At 42.5% G+C, this 23,674-nt stretch overlaps 1 protein-coding gene across 1 annotated transcript; it reads right to left on the reverse strand.

Moving 5' to 3' along the window:
• Positions 1-6,064: 6,064 nt before the first annotated feature.
• On the reverse strand, positions 6,065-18,247 carry LOC125484238 (O-phosphoseryl-tRNA(Sec) selenium transferase-like). Its single transcript, XM_048602176.1, has 4 exons — positions 18,219-18,247; positions 10,150-10,268; positions 7,914-8,068; positions 6,065-6,212 (listed from the first exon to the last, which is right to left on the reverse strand). The coding sequence occupies exons 2-4, from the start codon at positions 10,261-10,263 to the stop codon at positions 6,065-6,067; spliced, it is 417 nt and encodes a 138-aa protein (XP_048458133.1). The 5' UTR covers positions 10,264-10,268; positions 18,219-18,247.
• Positions 18,248-23,674: the final 5,427 nt, after the last annotated feature.

Below are 23,674 nucleotides of genomic sequence, written 5' to 3' on the forward strand. Positions count from 1 at the left end.
GATATTTTTTGATGGTTTAATTTTGTAATCTTCCACTTTAATTTGCTGTTCAGCATACTCCAACTAAAGCCTAATTATTGCCAGGAAATGTCATGAATTGTTCCTACTAAATGAGTGTTTTGCATCAGCGTTTACTGTAGAAATTGATATGAAAGGTACAGAATGTGGGGAAATAAATAGCATTATCTTGAAACATGTCCATATTACTGAGGAGATGGTGCTGGACATCTTAAAACACATAAAACTGGATAAATCCCCGGGACCTGATAAAGTGTACCCTAGAACTCTGCAGAAAGCTAGGGAAGAGATTGCTGGGCCCCTTGCTGAGATATTTGTACCATCGATAGCCGCAGGTGAGGTGTTGGAAGACTGGAGGTTGGCTAACATGGTGTTACTATTTCAGAAAGGTGTTAAAAAAGCCAGGGAACTATAGACTGGTGAGCCTGACATCAGTGACAACAGGGTGCAGGGCTGGATGAACACAGCAGGCCAAGCAGCATCATAGAAGCAGAGAGGCTGACGTTTCGGGCCTAGACCCTTCATCAGAAAAGGGGGAGGGGAAGGGGGTTCTGAAATAAATAGGGAGAGAGTGGGAGGCGGATAGAAGAGGGATAGAGGAGAGGATAGGTGGAAAGGAAACAAACAGGTCGAAGAGGCGGGGATGGAGCCAGTAAAGGTGAGTGTAGGTAGGGAGTTAGGAAGGGGATAGGTCAGTCCAGGGAGGATGGACAGGTCAAGGGGGCGGGATGAGGTTGGTCGGTAGGAGATGGAGGTGTGGCTTGAGGTGGGAGGAGGGGATAGGTGGGAGGAAGAACAGGTTAGGGAGGCAGGGACGAGCTGGACTGGTTTTGGGATGCGTTAGGGGGAGGGGAGACTTTGAAACTTGTGAAATCCACATTGATACCATTGGGCTGCAGGGTTCCCAAGCGGAATATGAGTTGCTGTTCCTGCAACTTTCGGGTGGCATCGTTGTGGCACTGCAGGAGGCCCAGGATGGACATGTCGTCTGAGGAATGGGAGGGGGAGTTGAAATGGTTCGCGACTGGGAGGTGCAGTTGTTTATTGCAGACCGAGCGTAGGTGTTCTGCAAAGCGGTCCCCGAGTCTCCGCTTGGTTTCCCCGATGTAGAGGAAGCCACACCGGGTACAGCGGATGCAGTATACCACATTGGCAGATGTGCAGGTGAACATCTGCTTGATGTGCAAAGTCTTCTTGGGGCCTGGGATGGGGGTGAGGGAGGAGGTATGGGGGCAGGTGTAGCACTTCCTGCGGTTGCAGGGAAAAGTGCCGGGTGTGGTGGAGCTGGAGGGGAGTGTGGAGCGGACAAGGGAGTCACGGAGAGAGTTGTCCCTCCGGAAAGCAGATAAGGGTGGGGAGGGAAAGATGGCTTTGGCGGTGGGGTCGGATTGCAGATGGCGGAAGTGTCGGAGGATGATGCGTTGGATCAGTGGTGGGCAAGTTGTTGGAGGGAATCCTGAGGGACAGGATTTACTTGTATTTGGAAAGGCAAGGACTGAATAGGGATAGTCAACATGGCTTTGTGCGTGGGAAATCGTGTCTCACTAACTTGATTGAGTTTTTTGAAGAAGTAACAAAGAGGATTGATGAGGGCAGAGCAGTAGACGTGATCTATATGAACTTCAGTAAGGTGTTCAACAAGGTTCCTCATGATAGACTGGCTAGCAAGGTTAGATCACATGGTATAAAGGGAGAACTAGCCATTCGGATACAGAACTGGCTCAAAGGTAGAAGACAATGAATGGAGGGTTGCTTTTCAGACTGGAGGCCTGTGACCAGCAGTGTGCCACAAGGTTCAGTGCTGGATTCGCTGCTTTCCGTCATTTATATAAATGATTTGGATATGAGCATAGGAGGTATGGTTAGTAAGTTTGCAGGTGACACCAAAATTGGAGGTGTAGTGAAGAACGAAAGTTACATCAGAGTTTCTTTTTTAATTCATTCACGGGATGAGGGTGTCACTGGCTAGGCAGCATTTATTGTCCATCCCTAATTTGCCCAGAGGGCAGTTGACAGTCAACCACATTGCTGTGGGTCTGGAGTCACATGTAGGCCAGACCAGGTAAGGATGGCAGTTTCCCTCCCTAAAGGACATTAGTGAACCAGATGGGTTTTTCCTGACAATCAACAATGGATTCATGGTCATCGTTAGACTGTTAATTACAGATATTTATTGAATTCAAATTCCACCATCTGCCATGGTGGGATTTGAACCCAGGTCCCCAGAACATTATCTTGGTCTCTGGATTAACAGTCCAGCGATAATACCACTAGGCTATTGTCTCCCAACGGGATCTTGATCAGATGAGCCATTGGGCTGAGGAGTGGCAGACAGAATTGAAAGTGGAGTCCCAAGTAGACAGGATAGTGAAGAAGGCATTTGGTATGCTTGCCTTCAATGGTCAGTAAATTGAGTATCGGAGTTGTAAGATCATGTTGCAGCTGTACAGGACATTAGTTAGGCCACTACTGAAATGTGTGCAATTCTGGTCTCCCTGCTATAGGAAGGATATTGTGAAACTTGAAAGGGTTCAGAAAAGATTTACAAGGATGTTGCCATGGTTGGACGGTTGAGCTATAAGGAAAGGCTACGTAGGCTGGGGCTGTTTTCCCTGGATCATCAGAGGCTGAGCAGTGATCTCATAGAGGTTTATAAAATCATGAGAGGGGCATGGATAGGGTGAATAGCCAAGGTCTCTTCCCCGGAGTGGGGGAGTCCAAAACTAGACAGCTTAGGTTTAAGGTGAGAGAGGAAAGATTCAAAAGGGACCTAAGGGGCAACTTGTTCATCAAGATGGTGTTGCGTGTATGGAATGACCTGCCAGAGGAAGTGGTGGAGGATGGCACAATTACAACATTTAAAAGGCATCTGGATGGGGATATGAATAAGAAACGTTTAGAGGGAGATGGGCCAAATGCTGTCAAATGGGACTAGATTTATTTGGCCTATCTGGTCTGCATAGAAGAGTTGGATCGAAGGGTCTGATTCCATGTTGTATAGCTCTATGACTCGATGACTCTAATTGGACTTTTACCACTTACTAAATATCACAATGAATACCAGAAATAGAAGGTAATCTAAAATGTAAATTACATTTCTTTTTAAACTTACAGTTTCAGTTTGTGATAACACTCTGAGCTGCTGTCAGCTCAGGTTCTTCAGTTCTCCTGAGCCATCCAAAAACCTAGCTCAACATTGCAGCCAAATAATTTCCCTGCAGTCTGACTGACAAGCCATATTGGGAAATCTGACGGCCAGCTACAGTCTTATGTAGGGAAAGCTTGAGGCAGAATATTCAGCAAGTCACCGGCCAACTTCTCATCATGACATGACACCTCAGGTTTTCTGGCCAATGCTTCCCTAGCTTAATCTATTAAAACAAAGTGAAAAGGAACAAAATCCAATTCCTAAAAGCCAGATAAACTGGAGGTGGGTGTCCATTTAAAATTTAAGAACACAAATTATCAATTGATTTAGATACGAGTGTCAAAACTACAGGCAAAACTTGGGTGATATCTTGCTTTTTTAAAAAATTTAAGTACGGAGGTAGGCCAAAAAGCAGGGGATATTTCTAATCAAGGGTGGATCAAGTTTCCTTGTGTGATTACCTTTATCGCAAATTATTGTATGTGCATGCACGGGTTACACCTCCAAGTCTTACGGGCAGGAAATTCTGACCTCCCCCTCCACTCATGCTGAGACCCCCCAGGCTCCAACTCCATGCAACCTAGTCAAAGGCATCACTTCACTCTCTGAAACCCAAAAACATCACTCAGCCTCTGTTCATCACCCCCACACACCCCTTGCTTCAGCAAGGTTTCACTTGAGACTTTTTTTTGTCCAGGAGGGAAAAGACACCCTATTCCCCAAGGATATCAATGGACAGAGGTGGCTGCAGAGGTCAGCACCCCATGGGCAGAACAAAAGGCACACATGGCTGTAAAACTGGCCGGTTGATAGAAAACAGAATGTAAAAGCAAGTGGATTTTTTTGGTTGGAAGGTTTGTCATGATGTTCTCCAGGGATCAGTATTGGACCCTTGAACCTAGGATACAATAACGAGGTCATCCTGAATTTGTACAATGTACTAACTAGACTTCAGCAGAGAAATGTGTGCAAAGGAATGTTGATCAAACATCTAACATCGAAGCACTCATCTGTGATTAAAAAGAACCAGGAGCAAGATGTTTGCTTTCTATTTGAGAACTTGACAACCCTCTGGGTTCTTATCAAGCTGCTCGTGTCTTGTGTGCCCTACAGCCAGCTCTACATGATGAGGGACATCCTTTTTTGGTGTTGCTGGCCAGACCAGTATTTATTGCCCATCCCTCGAGGGCACAAATGGCATTAAGTGTCAACCACATTGCTACGGATCTGGAGTCCCATGTCGTGCAGACCAGGTAAGGATGAAAGGTTTCTTTCCCGAAAGGACATTTGTGAAACAGATGGGTTTTTCCAACAATAGACAACAGTTTCACAGTTATCATTAGACCCTTAATTCAAGATTTGTAAAGAATTCAAATTCCAAAATCTGGTGGGATTTGAACCTGGGTCCCCGGAATATTGCCAGGGTCTCTGGATTAATACTCTAGCAATAATACTACTAGGCTCTCGCCTCCCCAGTCACGTCCTCGATCACCATTATCTAGTTTTCCTCGTTCACATTCTGCCTTGTGCAAATCAAAAAGCCATAGTCTTTACATTACTTTCCATCCACATGGTAATTAGGTCAATGTGACCGTGTAGCCTTCATTGTCCCCTGCAATACAACCCAAGAATCTTGGAATCGACAGCCTACCAAATAGTTTCATTCACACGTCCGTAACTTTCAGATAACTGAGCCTGTGAATGTTGCTGCACACAACATGGGAGACCATCTCCCACACCTCATCACCACTGTTGGTGAGTTTTAGGTGCCCGTCTTTTCAGAGTGAAATGAATCATGTCACATGGTTGGATGTTGCTGTCACGGGTTGATGAAGCTTAATTGGGCTTTACCTCACAGTGAGTGCTTCCCCTCTGCGCTGCGGTATTCATTGAGAGCTTGTACTACAGCATTTTTCACTTTCTGCTCTGATTCCCTCAATTATATGTGTTACGCCACACAAGAACATGCACAAACATGTTTCAGGCCCCTCCAATTTGTACAGCTCATTCTCTGCGTGATCTTCTTTTACAAGCCAATTAAGGAGCAAGACTGTCAATTTTTCATTTGATTTTCCCTACATCACTGTGGGTAGGGCTTCTTTATTGCTCTGGTGTCCTCTCTGTCTCCTTCAAACTCCCCCTGTAAGTATCAGCCCCTTCACTATCTCCCTTGACATTCACTTCGCCTGGTCCCATTTCCACTTCCAGCCTTAGCCTCACATCATTCCCTCTTCAATTCAGCTACTTTTTCCTCCCTTCATCCCACATTTATTACCCCATTGTATTCCCCAACCTAAACAAGTAGCTCTCAGCCTGCTTTGTCCCCCTTGCCTTTATCACTGTGAAATTTCCATTTTCCCCCTCCATTTCCCGGGATCCTCTCAGTATCCTTTAAGTTCCAGTCTCCATCATGCCTTTCATTTACCTGAGACTTTTGAGTTAAGCCCTGCTTGACCTCCCCAGTCAGGTTTGGTGTGGTGTCAGTGTGGCTGTCTCACACGGGCAGGTTTGATAATCTATTCAAGTTTCACCTTTACTTTGTAAGCATTTGCACAAATGAAAAGTTGCATTGTGAAGGAGGCAAGTTACTGAAGAAGTTTACGCTCACCAGAGCTTTGAGGAAGAAATATACCCTGCCGAGCACATGCCTGATATAAATAATCAGGTTTGTGAACCAAATGCTCCCATTTCTGCCTAATGAGTACACATGGCACACCAAGGAATGGATAAGAAGAGGCTTACCGATCTGAAAAGTTTGAAGCACTTCCCACCATAACTTTAACCCGCTATCGGGAAACACCTTCCATCAATTAAGTCCCCATCTTCCTTCTAAAAGCTTTGGGAAGATTCCGGGCCTTGTTCCTACTGAATAAAACAGAACCTGCAACCCTAGGGATTCTATGATTCTAATACTAATTGTGTCAAACCTGCAGCTCGAAGAATGTCCAGGACTACAGAATTTGTAATTTTGTTCAGGAGACTGGATCCAGCCGCTTTGGGCTGAATAGCTGCAATATCACCTGATCTTCCAATTCCATGCATAAACCTGAAAAAAGGAAAAACAAATTCAAAGATTAAAATAAATGTCAGATTTTACTAAAAGTTAATATCATGAGCTATTAACATGACTGCTCACAATCTGACACTCCTCTGTTCATTTAAATTTCCTGACTTTTTTTAAAAGTGTTGTCAGGGAAGCTACTATGGTGTTGAAATTCACAACAAACTTCTGGCAAATTCCATTCATATTTATATATCAACAAAGCACTAATTTTGGCTTAACCAGTGGAAAGTCCAGTTCAGCCCCTATTTTTGTTTCTCTGGGGTCTACTTGGCCTTGCCCCACAGTATGGCTTACAGAAGTTACTTTCGCTCTGACAAATTCACTTTCTGCCCAGTCTATGACCTAGTTGGTTATTTGTAACTGATCAAACAATTTGTCCAACCGTTATTAATATTCCTCCCAGGTTTGGCTGAAAATAACCAATGACCGTCATATACAACGCAAGTTGCATAATCCATCAATGACCTTGTTTCATAATCTTTGAAAAGTTGCTGGCACATATTTTATTCTGAAAAGCATGACCTCACATCAACAAACACCATCTGGGGTTGTGAAAGTTGATATTTTTGTGGCTGTATCAGTCATTTAAACTTGCCAATATTCCTTTAAGAAGTCAATTTTTGCAATGAATCTGGTTTGCTCGATCCTCTCAATTCAGCCCCCAATTGTGGAATTGAATATGAATCTGCCTTGGTTGCTAGATTGACTTTGCAATAATCTATACCTAATGTCTGTATCCAGCTGGTTTCAGCACCATCACAATAGTGGCCTAGTGGTATTATCACTGGACCGTTAATCCAGAGACCCAGCTAATGTTCTGGGGATGCTGGAATTTGAATTCAATTAAAAAAATCTGGAATTAAGAGGCGAATGATGACCATGAATTGATTGTTGGGAAAAATCTGCAGCAAAAGGCTCTACACAATGCACAAGTCAGGCAGGAGACAGTAGGCAGCCCTGCCTGACTCCGGATCTAATCGGGAAACTTTCTGATTCACACCCATTGATTGAGACTACACTACTGTTCTTGGCACAGGGCAGTCAGGTCCAATTGCGGACTGCCTCCCCAAAGCCCATTCTGGACAGCACACCCCTCATGTAGGTGTCTGATATCCTGTCAAAGGCCTTTCCTGGTCCAGGCTGATGAGACAGGGGTCCACAACCCTGTCCTGCATGTAGGCAATTGTATCCCTAAGGAGCGCGAGGCTCTCAAGAGATCATCCTGCCTGGTACTGCACAGGTAGGCCAGGTGCCAAAACATCATATCTTCAGGTTCCCAAGCTCCAGAAACTATGTAAATAATGCGACTATTTAAGGGGTAAGTATTAAAGAGTAACGCTTTGAATTATGTTGATTATTTATTTTAGCAAAACTGTGAGCATGAGGTTTGCAGAGTCAACGTGCTGTTGGATGTGATCACCTGGCTTTTAACTGCCTCAACTGGGAGGGAACGGAAAAAGGCTCAGTGGTCAGAATTACTCTGCCTAGATTCAAAATACTTGTCAAAGTATTGCGTGATGGAGTCCAACAGAATGTTTTTGCTTGACAAACATTATAGTATTTGTGCAAATATAATGTCACAAACCTGCAAGGCTAAATCTCATCACTTTTACTTTGGCAAACTGAGTTGATAAAACAATGCACTCAACAATGAAAAAGAAGTATAAAAACAGTAAACTATACCTATAATGTCTTCTAGCGACGAGGTTTGAGGCCACTCTTCCTTCCCTCTCACCAACTCCACAATTACCCAGGAAGTTATTGCTGTCCATAATGGCCAGTTCATGTAGAAAAAGCTCAATGGTACTGTCATCCCATCCATCTTCTGGGCATTTACCCTAAGAAAATGATAGAATGGTGAGAAATCTGTGCAGATCTCTGCCCTGTACAGATCTTAATCTTTTGTATTAACTTTCAAGTGTCTATGATGGGACTTGCAACAACTACAACAACTATGTTTGTCACAAAAATAAGCAGGATTTATATGTTCACTTCAAGTATGTACCATTCCAGCTTACTGTCTGAATTTAGTTTTTGTACTCATGTTACCTGGTACTAATGTTGAGATTATTCCCCTTTGTTCCCGATTTCCCAACAGTGGCAACAGTTTCACTGCAGCTACCTCATCAAATCTTTAAGGCCTTGTTTACATAATTTGTTCCCTTTAATTTAATGCCCTTTAGGGAAGGAAATCTGCTGTTTTTTCTTAGTCTTGCAATGTGACTCCAGACCTACGGCAATGTCGCTGATTCATAACTGTTTTCTGAAGTGGCCTAGTGAGCCATTCAGTTCAAGGGCAGTAAGGATTGGCAATAAATGCTGCCCAACCAACGATAGCCACATTCCATGAAAAAAAAATTGAAAAATCCTTCAACTGTTGATATTCAAGAGAATATGAGCTATGTTTATAAAACCAGTCCCCAAGATTCCACCCTTTTGCACTGGTATTATTGCCCTGGTTAGTGAATATGCACCACCGTAGCCAAATATGTTTCCTGAGATGTTGTGCTCAATACTTAATATGAGTATGCTAGATGGATTTGACCAGAGCTCTAACCAAACAAATCCAAACCTAGGCTTAACTTCCTCACTTTTGTATTATAACCACACTGGAGACAAAATAGTTTGATCAACAGTAAAAAGTTAGTTTTGGAACCAGGCAAATGTGGTGCCACCTAAATGCTCTGCAGCATTCCAACGAATCAAATAATGGCTACAGTGTCAGCCACAGATCAGACAGTAGCACTCTCGCCTGAATCACACGGTTTCACATTCAAGTCCAATATTTGGACTACCAAGCACAAAAATCAAGGATGACACTGCCACATTATACTTTAAAAAAATTCATTCAGAGATGTGGATGTCACTGGCTAGATAAGTATTTAATGTCCATCCTGAATCACCACCTCACCCCCCAAGAAGGTGGTGGTGAGCTGCCTTCTTCCATGGCTGCAGTCCAAGACACCCACTGAGAGAGTACTGCACTGCTGGATGTGTAATCTTTCAGATGAACTATTAACCTGATGCCTAACGCACCTGCTCAATAATGCAAAAGGTTTTATGACACTACTTTGAAGGAGAACTGGGGATTTATCCTCAGTGTCCTGGCCAATATTTATCCCTCAATGAAAGATTATCTGTTCATTAACACATTACTGTTTGTGCAAGCTTGCTATGCAGGGCCTGACTGCCACAATTCCTTCCTACATTGCGATAGGAACTGCACTTCAGAAGTACTTCAAGCGTTATGAATCACTCCGAGCTGTTCAGTAGTTGTGGAAGGTGCTAAATAACGTGCCAGTCTTTTCATCCCTAATCTTGGGATGTCCTTGCCAGTATAAAGCTATGAAAAACTCCAAGGAAAGGAAACGAAAATTAAATGTTGCACATTTCCTTAATTATTGACAACAACATATGTCATAAGCACAATTTTTTGGTGAGCGTTCTCTTCAAAAGTCTTTTGCAGGGGATTGACTAGCTGTATGAAGAATTATTGATCAAGAAAAGTCTAAGCAACTAAGTCAATGGTTAGAGACAGACAGAGAGTGAGTGAAATAAAAGAATAGAGGAATCGATAAATTTGGAGTTTAGCTTTAAGAACAAAAATGTCCTAACTTATGATATTATTGCTAATTGCAATAGTGTTACTGTTGATCTACCTGAAACAATGCAAGACATTTGGGCAGGCACATGGATAGGAAAGGTTTAGAGGGACATGGGCCAAATGCAGGCAAATGGGACTAGTTCAGTTTTGAAAATCTGGTCGGCATGTACGAGTTCGGCTGTCCATTTCCGTGCTGTGTGACTTTATGCTTTATTTATGCATAAGTAAAAATAAAATTTGATTCAGTTTGTTTCTATAAAATAAATTACACAATGAATATTTTTGCTAATTGTTACCTGAATTTGTTTTCATTACCTTTTCTATTAGCAGCCGAATTAAGTGCTCATGTGTGCGACGAGCCTGTGAACCTTGTCGAATGTAGGAAGGAGAGACAATCTGTTCACTTAAAGAGAAGTTTTCAGGATTCATTCCAACTGTTGATGAGACAAAGATGAAACAAAATTTCATGTGACAGTGCTACAACTGAAACTCGCAGATTTCACATTATGCATCCACCTGCAGTTGCATACAGAGAATTAACCATCAAGGTATTACATATGTAATCAATCAGCGACTCACAGACACTATTTGTGTGATGTTTCAAATATTCTTTTAGCTCAAATATGCTTAATGTTCATTTAACATTCATTTTCATAATGTTACTGTGAAAACAGTGCATAATACATGTATCAATCTTGATAAATTGCCTCTACTCACAGACCACTACACTGAAAATTGCATGAAAGAGAATTAAACCAAATACAACCAATTTAATCAGTAAGTATTAAAGTTTATCCCTTAACTTGGTGTTTAATAGATGGAAATCAGCAGGTTTCTTTTTCTTTACAATTTCTTTCCTTCACTTCCTACCTGTAAATGTTGATTCCTTAGTGGGCAAGATTAACCCACAGTACTTCACACAACCAGCTATTATTTAGGTGTGAACTTCCAACCTCCCTTCCGAACTTATGATATTATTGCTAAATGTAAAAGTGTTACTATTGATCTACCTGAAACAATGAAAGACATTTGGACAGTACATGGAAAGGAAAGGTTTAGAGAGACATGGGCTAAATGTCGGCAAATGGGACTTGATTTGTTTAGGATATCTGGTTGGCATGGATGAGGTGGGCCAAAGGGTCCGTTTCCAGGCTGTATGACACTATGTTGATCTGCATTATTCAGTTATCCATGTGAGCCAACAGGGAAGCAAGGAGCTGTAAGCTTTATTTAAATTTTAAAATACTTTCTTTCCCTCTGCCGGAGGTGGGCATGAACCACCAATGATTAAATAGGGTATTTTTAAAATTTTGACATTTCAATTCCTTATGAGCACAAATTTGTAATCACAAATGCTAAGAGTGGAACAGATGTTGCAACTGTATCATGATCAAATAAGGTTCTTCAGTAGATTTGTAGCTCGTGTTGTGGATGCTGTGCAACACTACTAAAGGAACGAGACCTGAGTGACACCATCTCCACAGACAACATGCTGAAACTCTGGACCTATGCCTCACGATCCATTTTACCTTTAATGGCCAAATCTATGAACAGATCAACAGGGCACCCATGGGGTCACCTATCTCCGGACTAATAGCAGAAGCGGTGATGCAGAGACACGAAAGCATGGCCCTCCTGCAAATCCAACCCAAATTATGGATCCGATACTTGGACGACACTTTCGTCATCATTAAAAGGACTAAACTGGAGGAGACACACCAACTAATAAACAACACTCTCACCGGCATCAAATTCACCAGGGAATAGGAAAAGAATAAACAAATCCCATTCCTGGATGTCATGGTAGAACGCAAGGCCAATGGAGAATTCCTGACAAAGGTACACAGGAAAGCCAAACACACACGGACCAAGCACTGAATTTCAACACTAACCACCCCAACACCCACAAACGAAGTTGTGTGAAAATACTACTTAAACAAGTGACAACACACTGTAGCAACCTGGAATTACGCCAAAATGAAGAAGAGTGCCTCCACCAAATATTTAATGACAACAGATACCTGAGCAACTGGATCCGACGATGCCTATCACATGAACAACATCATGAAGATACTGCACACCCCAACACACTCATTATCACCATACATCAAGAACATATCCAAACTGACCACAAGACTCCTTCGACCACTGGGCATCAGAGCAGCACACAAACCCACGTCAACCCTACGCCAACTGCTAACTCGAACCAAAGACCCCTCACCCACTATGGACAGAACCAACGTAATGTACAAAATTCCATGCAAGGACTGCAACAAACATTACATTGGACAGACAGGAAGAAAATTGGCCACAAGAGTACATGAACATCAACTAGCAACAAAAAGACACGACCAATACTCACTCATCTCCATTCACATGGATAAGGAGAACCACCAGTTCGATTGAGACAACACCAGGATCCTAGGACAGGCCAAACAGAGACATGCACGGTAATTCCTGGAGGCCTCGTTCTCCATCAAGAAGGCCATCAAGAAACACATAGAACTAGACCGTATATATACACCACTGTGAAGGAAAACCAGAAATGAGGTAATCAAATCTAATGGACCCCAGAGTTTAAATACCAGGCGGGAAAACACAACAGTGCTTCATCGGAGGCTGCACTGATGATATTATCCAGCAGGGTAATGAAACATCTGCAAACTAACGAACAAGCTCAGCAAGCGAACCATCCACAGCATGATCTAATAAATTTTCATTAATTCTACTATTTTCCCCCATCTTGTACTACCATACCCCCAAGCACAGCTCATCGTATATGGTTGTACCTCTGCGATTTAGAACGTAGAACTGTACAGCACAGGAATGGGCCTTTCGGCCCATGATGTTGTGCTGAACATGATGCCAAATTAAATTAATCCATTCTGCCTGCCCTCGGTCCATATCCTTCCATTCCTTGCAAATTCATGTGCTTATCTAAAAGTGCTTTAAATGCCCCTATAGCATCTGTCTCCACCGCCACCCCTGGCTGTGTGTTGCAGGCTCCCATCACTCCCTTTGTAAAAAAACTTGTTCCTCACATCTCTTTTGAACTGTCCCCCTCTCACCTTAAATGCATGCCCCCTAGTTTTTGACATTTCAACTCTAGGAAAAAGATTCTGACTCTCAACCCCCATCTATGCATCTTATAATTTTATAGACTTCTATAAAGTTTCCTATCAGCCTCCACTCCAGAGAAAACAACCCGAGTTTTTCTAGCCTCTCCTTAAAGCTCATATCCTGCAATCCAGGCAGCCTGGTAAACCTCTTTGGCACCCTCCCCAAAACCTATACATCTTCCTGTAATGTGGCGATCTGAATTCAATGCAATAATCTGAAGTGTGGCCTAAACAAAGTCTTATAAAGCTGCAACACGACATCCTGACATCCCTGACCAATAAAGGCAAGCATGTAATACGCCTTCCTTACCACCCTATCTACTTGTGTGGCCACTTTCAGGGAGATGTGGACTTGAACCCCAACATCTCTCTGTACGCCAATGCTGCTCAGGGTCCTGCCATGAATTGTATACTTTTCCTTTACATTTGAACTCCCAAAGTGCAACATCTCACACTTATCCAGATTAAACTCCATCTGCCATTTCTCCATCCATATCTGCAACTGATCTATATCCTGCCTAATCCTTTGACAATGTTCTACACTATCCACAACTCCACCGATCTTTGTATTGTCTGCAAACTTACTAACCCACCCATCTACATTTTCATCAAGTCATTTATACATATCACAAACAGCAGACGTCCAGTATGGATTCCTATGGAACATCGCTAGTCATGGAAATCCAGCCAGAGAAACACCCTTCCACCACTACTCTCAGCTTTCTATGGCAAGCCAATTCTGAATCCATGGATCCTATGCATTTTAATCTTCTGAACGAGCTACCATAAAGGACCTTGTTGAATGCCTTACTAAAATTCATGTAGTAAACATCGACTGCTCTACTTTCATCTATCACGTTTGTCATCTCCTTGAAAAATTCAATCAAGTAAGTCATGTCCTGCCCCACACATATAGCCATGTTGACTGTCCCTAATTAGGTCGTGCTTTTCCAAACGTGCGTAAGTCCTATCCCTATGAATATTCTCCAAGAGGTTCCCAACCACCAATGTGAGACTCACCGATCTACACTTTCCTGGATTATCCCGACTTCTCTTTTTGAACAGAGGAACAACATTAGCTACTCGCCAGTTCTCCGGGATACCTCCAGTGACTAATGAGGATATAAAGATCTTGGTCAAGGCTCCAGCAATCTCCTCTCTTGCCTCTCTCAGTAACCTGGGGTAGATACCATTGGGCCTTGGGTACTTATCCACCTTATTGCTCTTCAAAAGACTCAACACTACTTATTTCTTGATTTCAAAATGCCCTCGCATCTTCGTATGCTCCACACAAATCTCTCTATCCTCCATTTTTTCCTCCTGGGTGAATGCAAAGTATTCAGGAGATGGGGCAGATACTAAACAAATATTTTACATCAGCGACAACAAGGTGCAGGGCTGGATGAACACAGCAGGCCATCAGCGTTTACTTTTGAAAAGGATATGGAAGATAGAGAACGTGGGGAAATAAATAGCAACATCTTGAAAAAAAGTCTATATTACAGAGGAGGTGGAGTTGGACATCTTAAAACACATTAAGGTGGATATATCCCTGGGACTCTATGGGAAGCTAGAGAAGTGATTGCTGGACGCCTTGCTGAGATATTTGGATCATTGATAGCCACAGTTAAAGTGCCGGAGGACTGGAGGTTGGCTGGCATGGTACCACTTTTTAAGAGAGGCCGTAAGAAAAAGCCAGGGAACTATAGACCAGTGATCCTGACATCAGTGGTGGGCAAGTTGTTGGAGGGAATGCTGAGGGACAGGATTTACATGTATTTGGAAAGGCAAGGTCTGATTAAGGATAGCCAATATGGTTTTCTGTGGGAGAAATCGTGTCTCACTAACCTGATTGAGTTTTGTGAAGTAAAGAAGAGGAATCATGAGGGCAGAGTGGTGGACATGATCTATATGAATTTCAGTAATGTGTTCAACAAGATTCCTCAGGGTAGACTGGTTAGTGAGGTTAGATCAAATAAAATAGAGGGAGAACTAGCTATTTGGATACAGAACTGGCTTGAAGGTAGAAGACAGAGGGTGGTGGTGGAGAGTTGTGACCAGTGGTGTGCCACAAGCATCAGTACTGGGACCACTGCTTGCCGTCATTTATGTAAATGATTTGGATGTGAACATCGGAGGTATGGTTAATAAGTTTGCAGAGGACACCAAAATTGGAGGCGTAGTGGACAGTGAAGAAGGTTACCTCAGAGTACAACGGGGCCTTGATCAAAGTCTTGGGTCAAAGTGCCAAGGATGGCTGATGGAGTTTAATTTATATAAATGTGAGGTGCTACATTTTGGAAAGGCAAATCAGGGCACGACTTATACACTTAATGGTAAGGCCCTGGGGAGTGTTGCTGAACAAAGAGACCTTGGAGTTCAGGTTCATAGTTCCTTGAAAGTGGAGTCACAGGTAGATAGAATAGTAAAGAAGGCATTTGGTGTTCTTGCCTTTATTGTTCACTGCATTGAGTATGGGCGTTGGGAGGTCATGTTGCAGCCGTACAGGACATTGGTTAGCCCACTTTTGGAATACTGCATTCAATTCTCGTCTCACTGCTATAGGAAGGATGTTGGGAAACTCGAAAGGGTTCAGAAAAGACTTACAAGGACGTCACCAGGGTTGGAGGGTTTGAGCTATAGGGAGAGTGTGAATCCGCTGGAACTGTTTTCCCTGGAGCATCAGAGGCTGAGGGATGACCTTATAGAGATTTATAAAATCATGAGGGGCATACATAGGGTAAATAAACAAGGTCTCTTCCTCGGATTACGATGTCCAAAACTAGGGGGCATGTGTTTAAGGTGAGAGGGGAAAGATTTAAAAGGGACCTAAGGGTCAACTTTTTCATGCAGAAGGTGGTGTGTGTATGGAATCAGCTGCCAGAGGAAGTGGCAGAGGCTGGTATAATTACAATATTTAAAAGGCAGCTGGATGGCTATATGAATAGGAAGGGCTTAGAGGGATATGGGACAAACACTAGCAAATGGGACTAGATTTATTTAGGATATCTGATCAGCGTGGACGAGTTGAACCCGAAGGGTCTGTTTCCACGCTGTATATCTCTATGACTCTATTTAGGATTTTGCCCACATCCTCTGCCTCAAAGCACAAGTTTCTGAAAATCACCAACAAGTAGTAGTGTCCATTAGATGTAGCATAAAGATTTGTCTTAAGCACTAGCACATCTTCCAGTTCTCCTTCTATAACTTGCAAAGTTCACACAGACCTGTCACAGGTCTCCGGTGTGTTACTATAGGAATATCTAAGCACTTTAATTGTGACCAATTAGATAAATTAAGCTCACAAAAATATCTGAAATGTGAATCCATCTTTCAATAATAAGAGCTGGACCTGCCCCACCTTTAAACCCAGAACGTTCAAACAGGAAAAGTGAAGAAATAAGAACAAACATAAATTTGACAGCTACATCTCCAGGCCTCATTACCTGCACTTCACTCTTAGGCTACAGTTTGGACAATTTTGTCACAGAGAATGTTTTTTCTTCTGAAGAAGGGTCACTGCACTCAGAAAGTTAGCTCATTTTCTCTCCACAGATGCTGTCAGACCTGCTCAGTTTCTACAGCATTTTCTGTTTTTGCTCGTATCAGATCTCCAGCATCTGCAGTTCTTTGTTTTATTCTTCTAAAATATTATTTCTCAATCGTGAAAATAGTTTTGGTTGAGGGGCAGTGGCAGAGCTATCCTGTTATTCTTCCAAAATGTCCATAAGACATTTTACATTTACCCGATAGGGATACCAGGATCTCCACTCAACATTTTATTTGAGCATCTCCAACAAGTAGCAGTGTCCACTTAGATTATGTTCTCAAATTCTAAACTGACAATTGAATCTCAACCTGACAACAAAGCTGCAGGAGTGTTTCCACTGAGCCAAGGCTGAAACTCAAACAGTCTTAAGGGAGTGAGAACATTCATTAGACATTCATCAAAGAGCTATATCATAGAATCCTTATATCTAAAAAAGCTCTAAAGGATTCTTCAACTAATAAATCGGTATCACAAATCGTGTTCGGAAACAAAAACGGAAGTTGCTGGAAAAGCTCAGCAGGTCTGGCAGCATCCCTTCAAAGGTTGTTGCAAGAAACAACGTTCCTCTGTCTTCACACCCTACACCATTTTCATGTGGCCTTTTGATGAGTTAGAAAGGGCTTCGGTGTAAAACACACATGCACCTGTTCCAAGGCTGGGGTCCCTCTTGCGAGAACCATAGGACAACATTTCCTTCCGCACACTTCTCCAGTGTTGCAGTGGACTTTGCAAACCTCAAAAAAAAATACCTCCTTGGAGAGTTCAAATCATTGGAATGAAGCAGGGTGAGGAGTTGGATACCTTCAAATGTCACTGTTAGATGTTGTTTTGGAAAGCATAGCACATGGATGTGTTTTTAGTGCAGTAATTAAAATGAAGTAGAAATGTGTCTGGCAAAATTAAGTTCCACTTGCATTGACCACCAGTTCATAAGAATGTTGTACTTACTGCACATTTTCATTTGGAAAATGGGCCACAATGCATGAAATAATGTTAAAAAAAATGTCTAGTCAACTTGTGCTGTCATGCTTTGCACTTTGCCCTAAATTGACCGACACTTCTGTATGTTAAAACAATCCTGATTTTGAGAAATGTTAAACGTGACTGCCTTGACATAACGAGGTAACAGCCAAGGCAGAAGAATGATTAGTGGTCCACACAATAAAAAGGACCAACATATGCTGGACCAAAGCATGCCACACCCATATTCTGAACTTACAGTTCAGGAAATGCCAGGCATAGATAAAATCGTGAGGGAAGGAGAGTCCCAGCTAGAAAATGGAACCCAAGCCTGCAGCTGGGAAACCTTGCTGCTGCCACGCTAGTTCGCTGGGTCATGACAGATGAGCTCCCATCTTATAGGCTGGGGACAGTCAGCATATGCTGTATTCTACCTTAAAAGGAGGAGAGGAAATAAATGCAAATAACTCTCACTGGAGAAAAAGTTCTAGGGAAACTGATGGGGCTAAAGGCCAAAAAGTCCCCTGAACCTGATTGGTATCAATGGTATCAATATGGATTTCACAAGCTTCAAAATCTCCCCTCCCCCTACCGCATCCCAAAACCAGCCCAGCTCGTACCCACCTCCCTAACCGGTCCTTCCTCCCACCTATCCCCTCCTCCCACCTCAAGCCGCACCCCCATCTCCTACCTACTAACCTCATCCGCCCCCTTGACCTGACCTATCTCCTCCCTACCTCCCCACCGACACTCACCTTTACTGGCTCCATCCCCGTCTCTTTGACCTGTCTGTTTCTTCTCCTCTATCCACCTCCCCCCTCTCCCTATTTATTTCAGAACCCCCTTCCCCTCCCCCATTTCTGAAGAAGGGTCTAGGCCTGAAACGTCAGCCTTCCTGCTCCTCTGATGCTGCTTGGCCTGCTGTGTTCATCCAGCTCTACACCTTGTTATCCCAGATTCTCCAGCATCTGCAGTTCCTACTATTTCTGATGCAAGAGTTGCAAACTGTTTCTGTAACGCTGGAAATGAGAAAGTAACTCACACTTGTCCACTCTGAGCTCCATCAGACTGTCATCAAGCCTGCAGTTAGCAGTGACCCTCTGTGGAGTACACTGCCCAGCTTGACCTGACCCATTCTGACCCACTGCAGCCAGTCACCCATTCCAGTTCAGAGGCCCTGACCGAGACCTCGGAGATAGAGTAATCACTTCACCCGTTTTGGATGCGCTCACACACAAGCCCGGTCGGGAGAGTGACCCCGCGGCCTTTCTCGATTAAAGGATATTTTCATTCAATAATACGTGACAATTCACTTCCTGACAAAGGCTGAAGCAACTCAACTCCTACCCTATACACTGTCCGAAAGGGAATCTGGCTATTTCGGGGCCAATGTACAAATTTCACCCGCCGTCTCTGAACCTTTCCGGGACGGTTCTCGCCAACATTAGCAGCACCTTATTCTCTGCCGCTGCAGGCAGCCTCTCGGTAGATTGTGCTGCCGCTTCCACTCCGGAAATATCTGTCTCAGCAGCGCCTAGTGCTTCAGATCGGAGAGAGCTCCTGTACTGAACTCCCAATGCTCGTGCAACCTCCACAAGGGGCTGGGATAAACATCGGGACAACATTGAGCAATCCAAAGCGGATGTCGGTGACTTGCTGATATTTGATTTACATTTGAATCTATGGGGTGATAGGAAGTGTGTCCTAACCCCATTCGGTATCAAAGACTTCAAGGAATCACCGCAATGCATATATTGAATTAGGTGCGAGTAGAAAACATAACGATTTCCAAATCCCAAATGAATATTGCCTGAATAAAGCTGAATCTATCCGTTGTCATTATTATTCGGATAATTTTATAATAAGATTCCTCCTTCATTCAATAAAAAGAACTGGAAGCAGATGCAGACCATTTGGCTCCTGGAGCCTCTTCCACCATTCAGTAAGACCATGGCTGATCTAGGTTTCGAATTCCATATTCCTACCTGCCCCCAATAAATTTTAATTCCCTTGACCAACAAGAATCTAACTACCTCAGCCTTAAATTATTGAATGGCCCCACTTCATACACCTCTTCAGGACCAGAGCTTCAAAGACTCAGTGCCTTCTGAGGAAAAAAATTCACCTGATCTCAGTTTTAAATGGACGACTCCCTGATTTTTCAACAGGAAACCTTATTTCTACATTATCCTAGAAAAGGACGTTATAATCTTTAGACATACTCTCTGTTTCCTGTTAATCAACTAATTATCTATTCACACCAATGTGCTATGACCTACACTGTGAGTTTTTATTTCCCAGCAATAACCTTTGATATATCACCTAATCAAATGCCTTCTGGAAACCCAAGTACATTACATCCAGCTGTTCCCCTTCATCTACAGCAAATGCTTCCTTCTCAAAAACCAGTAGATTGGTCAACCATCATTTTCCTTTCACAAAACCATGTTCACTATTTAAGTACTTTGAGCTTATACGTGTCCTGCTATAACTTCTTTAATAACAGATTTGAATATTTTCCCGAAGGCAGATGTTAAGCCAACTGGCTGGTAGTTTCCTGTTTTCTGTCTCCCTTATTTTTTGAATAAAGGAGTTAGATATGCTACCTTCTCATCTAATGGCACCTTCCCTGAATCAAACAAGATTTGTAAAATTAAGTCCAAGTCATCAACTATATCACTAGCCACTCGATGTAAAACCCTAAAATGAAGTCCATCAGGATTTGGGCACTTGCCATAATGCAGCTACAGCAATTTACTCAACACCACTTTTCTGCTGAATGTGATCCTCCCTCCCTTCCATTTCCTCATTTATTGTTGTTTCTGATGCTAAGTGTTGCGTAGTGAGGGGGGCCTGCAGAATTTGAGACTCTTCATCAAAACAGAGATTGAGGTCTTCAGAATTTTGAAGTATAGGGAAGTAAGGAAATATTATTACAACTGGTCAGTGAGTCATGAGAGGATATAAAATTGTGATCATAATCAAGACAAAAAAACTAAAGATTTTCAAGTTCTTACATTTGTTTTAACACAGGCAGAATTGTTAAGACAATAAAAATGAATACCCTGTCAGACCTTGGGTGGAAGTGGAATATATAATGGCCTTCAAATGTGAGATGGATTAATATCTGAAAATGAAGAAATGAAAATGTTATGGGGAAAGGACAGGGGAAGTAGGATTGTAAGAGCAGCTCTTTCAAAGTGTCAGTATTGGCATAGTGGGTCAAGTGGCCTTGTTTGAGAATATAAAAGTCAACTCAAGAGAGTTTTAAACAAAGTACCATCTCATTTTTGTCATTGTGCACAGGGCCTTGAAATATTTGGTGCAACCATGCAAGTGCAATAACTTAAAGGAGCAAACTTGCTCATAGCTTGGGTAGGAACTTGCAGTTTCCTGCACTGCTGTGTGTCCCTGCAGCTTTAGAGCAAACACTAATTCCAAACTTAGAATCAGAGAATGACACAGCACAAAAGGAGGGCACCAGGCCTCACATGCTTGTGCAGAATAAAGTATCTTTGAGAATTAAGGAATAACCTTGAATGACATTGCTTTAGATGATTAATTAGTTGTGGTGGATTCCATAAAGCAAATTTTTTGAGGCATATGGCAAGCATGGAAGTAACAGGTCAAATTATTATTTCTTTTCCAAGTTTTTAATGTTCTTGCACTCTTTCAGATGCTAAGATAAATCACTGAGATAGAAACTAAATTAGGAACATCATCACTCTATTAGTCGTTGAGAGCTGTTGGTGGTGTCGATGGTAACCATGATGTAGATGGAATTTCTTAGTCAGCCCAGTGATGTCTACTTGAAGGAATGGATTTGAGACAAACATGTCAATTTGTTCCATCATATCTAATTCCTGAAAATACCTGTTGAATTCTCCAATGTGTACAAGAGGTTTTCTGTGTAGAACCATTTTTCGTGGACTTTTTTTTCTAGAATTTTCTCCAGCCTTGGCAAGTGTTGCTGTATTTTGTTGGAAGGACACAGACTCAGTTTCAAATTAAATGCATTCACAGCACTGGTCATTCGTGCTAAGTCTCTGTCCTTTCCCTGCAGTTCACAGTTCAGCTCATTCAGTTATGTCTGTAAGGAACCCAAAGTCGAGCAACCACATCTTGTCTAATAGTTCCCCACACACTTCATTCCTTGTTCTAAGAAAAATCTGAGGACCTTCCCTCAAATTAATCACTTCACCTCAGTATGGAGGATAAGTCATCATAGACAGCAATGAATTTGTCAAGTAAGGATTTAAACAAGCAATGTTGAAGGATGTTTGCTCGAAACAAGTCTTTAATCTTAACAAAAACTTTCATTACTTAAAAGGTCATAACTTTATTCACCAATGCTTGCTGCTAATTGACAAAAACAAAATCAGGATCATTTCTGCAAAATGCAACAAAGTCCACATTTGTGCCAAACATAGCTGGTGCACCATCAGTTGTGATGGAAACCAGTCTCTTGATGAAATGTTTTTCTCAAGCATGTACCTTTTGAGTTAGTTGTCGATATTCCCACCCCTTTGTTCTCTTTTTACAGGCAAAAGATTGAGATCTTTTGTTGGTGGTCCTTAAAAACCATACGCACAAAAATAATCAGCTGGACTGTGACCATCATGTTGAAAATGCAATGAGAAGCATTTTCAGTCCTCCAGGCCCTGCTGAAGTTCCTAAAAGACGTCTTCAGATAAAGATTCCAATCATCCTGTTAATGTGGAAGTAGCAAGTGATTGGTGCTCTGTATTGCGATATTATTTCTTCTTTGTTTTTAAAGCCTTTGAATAAAGATTCAGAGGCTGCAGTCATCATTTCTTTAATGGCTTTGTCATTTGTGAATGTTTGTCAGAAAATGGTAAATATGATATGACACTTCAGTGCAGGCCTTAACTTTTGCTGCTCATTTAGAAAAACTAAATGACTGTTGAGCTTGGAAAATAGCCTTCAACTTGTCAGTTTTCTTTATCCAAAACATGCCGATCAAGGAAAATCTATCCTTGATTTTAACTGCATTGCTCTGTGGTATTGTTTCAAATTCCCTTTCTTACTTATCAATATACTTTGGTGACATTTAAGGCAAACACTTTTTTACAGCTGTGACGAAAAGTTCATTTTCCTATTCCAACTGGAAGATGTACACTTTTAGTTTCTATGTAGATGGTCTAGATTCATCGCTCATCATTACTGCTTCACTTTGTGGTATGTCACATCACACTGCAGGTAGGCCTCTGACTCTATGCCTTGGGAACATCCAGAATGTTGCTGATTATTTTGAAGTTGAGGCATGGCAGCTCACTTCAATTTCTTTCTGGGCTCCTAGTCAGCTTGCATTCTGAGACCTAATCCTCTCCCCTTTCAAACTTGACACAAAATCCAATCATATTGTATTTGCTGCTAACTTCGATTAATTTAACTCTCAGGTCATTAATTAATCCTGTCACGTGGCATAGTACCAAGTCTATTATCACCTGCTCTCTGGCCAGTCATATGACGATCTCAAAAAGTTAGGGCTGTACAGTGGTAATGTGGTTAGCACAACTGCCTCATAGCGCCAGGGACCTAGGTTTGATTCCAGCCTTGGGCAATTTTAAATGTGGATTTTGCATGTTCTCTATGTGTCTGCTCCGGTTTCCTCCTATAGAGCAAAGATGAGCAGGTTAGATGATTGGCCATGCTACAAGTGGGGTTATGTGGATGGGATGCTCTTCGGAGGGTCGGTGAAGACTCGGTGGGCCGAATGGGCTTTTTCCGCACTATCAGGATTCTGTGAATCTAAGTACTTCAAAAGCATTCTATAAACTCCTCATCCAGGCTTATACTGCAAATCTGAATTCAGCGGGTCTGGCACAGCTGTGCAGAAAAAAGCAGAGTTAACGTGTCCCGTTTATGTGTAGATTGAGGTCACCCAAGATTATTTGTCATCCCTTATCACAAGCATACGTTCTGTCTATAGTTTCTTTTTCACTATTTCTGAGATATGGGGGCTTGGCAGGCCAGCATTTATTACCCGTCCCGAGTTGCCCATAAGAAGGTGGTGTTGAGCTACCCTCTTGATGCTGAGGTTCTCCAACAACTGCGGTTTTGGTTTCAGCATCCGCTAGTGTTTTTTACGTGTTTATGTGTGAGATGTAGCATTTCCAGGGCGCCTTTCTTCACAACGTTACCCATTGGCACGTCGGCCCTCCGGGTCGCGCGCCGCACAGGACTCGTG

The sequence above is a fragment of the Rhincodon typus genome, chromosome 1 (assembly GCF_021869965.1).
Source record: "Rhincodon typus isolate 14 chromosome 1, sRhiTyp1.1, whole genome shotgun sequence".
Classification (NCBI taxonomy): Eukaryota; Metazoa; Chordata; class Chondrichthyes; order Orectolobiformes; family Rhincodontidae; genus Rhincodon; species Rhincodon typus.

Excerpts from the sequence above, each read along its gene's own strand:
- LOC125484238 (XM_048602176.1), bottom strand. The coding sequence starts at position 10,263 with ATGAATCCTGAAAACTTCTCTTTAAGTGAACAGATTGTCTCTCCTTCC. Across the intron at positions 8,069-10,149 it reads TTCGGCTGCTAATAGAAAAG|GGTAAATGCCCAGAAGATGG; the intron begins GTAATGAAAACA and ends TCATTTTCTTAG. Across the intron at positions 6,213-7,913 it reads GTCGCTAGAAGACATTATAG|GTTTATGCATGGAATTGGAA; the intron begins GTATAGTTTACT and ends TCCTTTTTTCAG.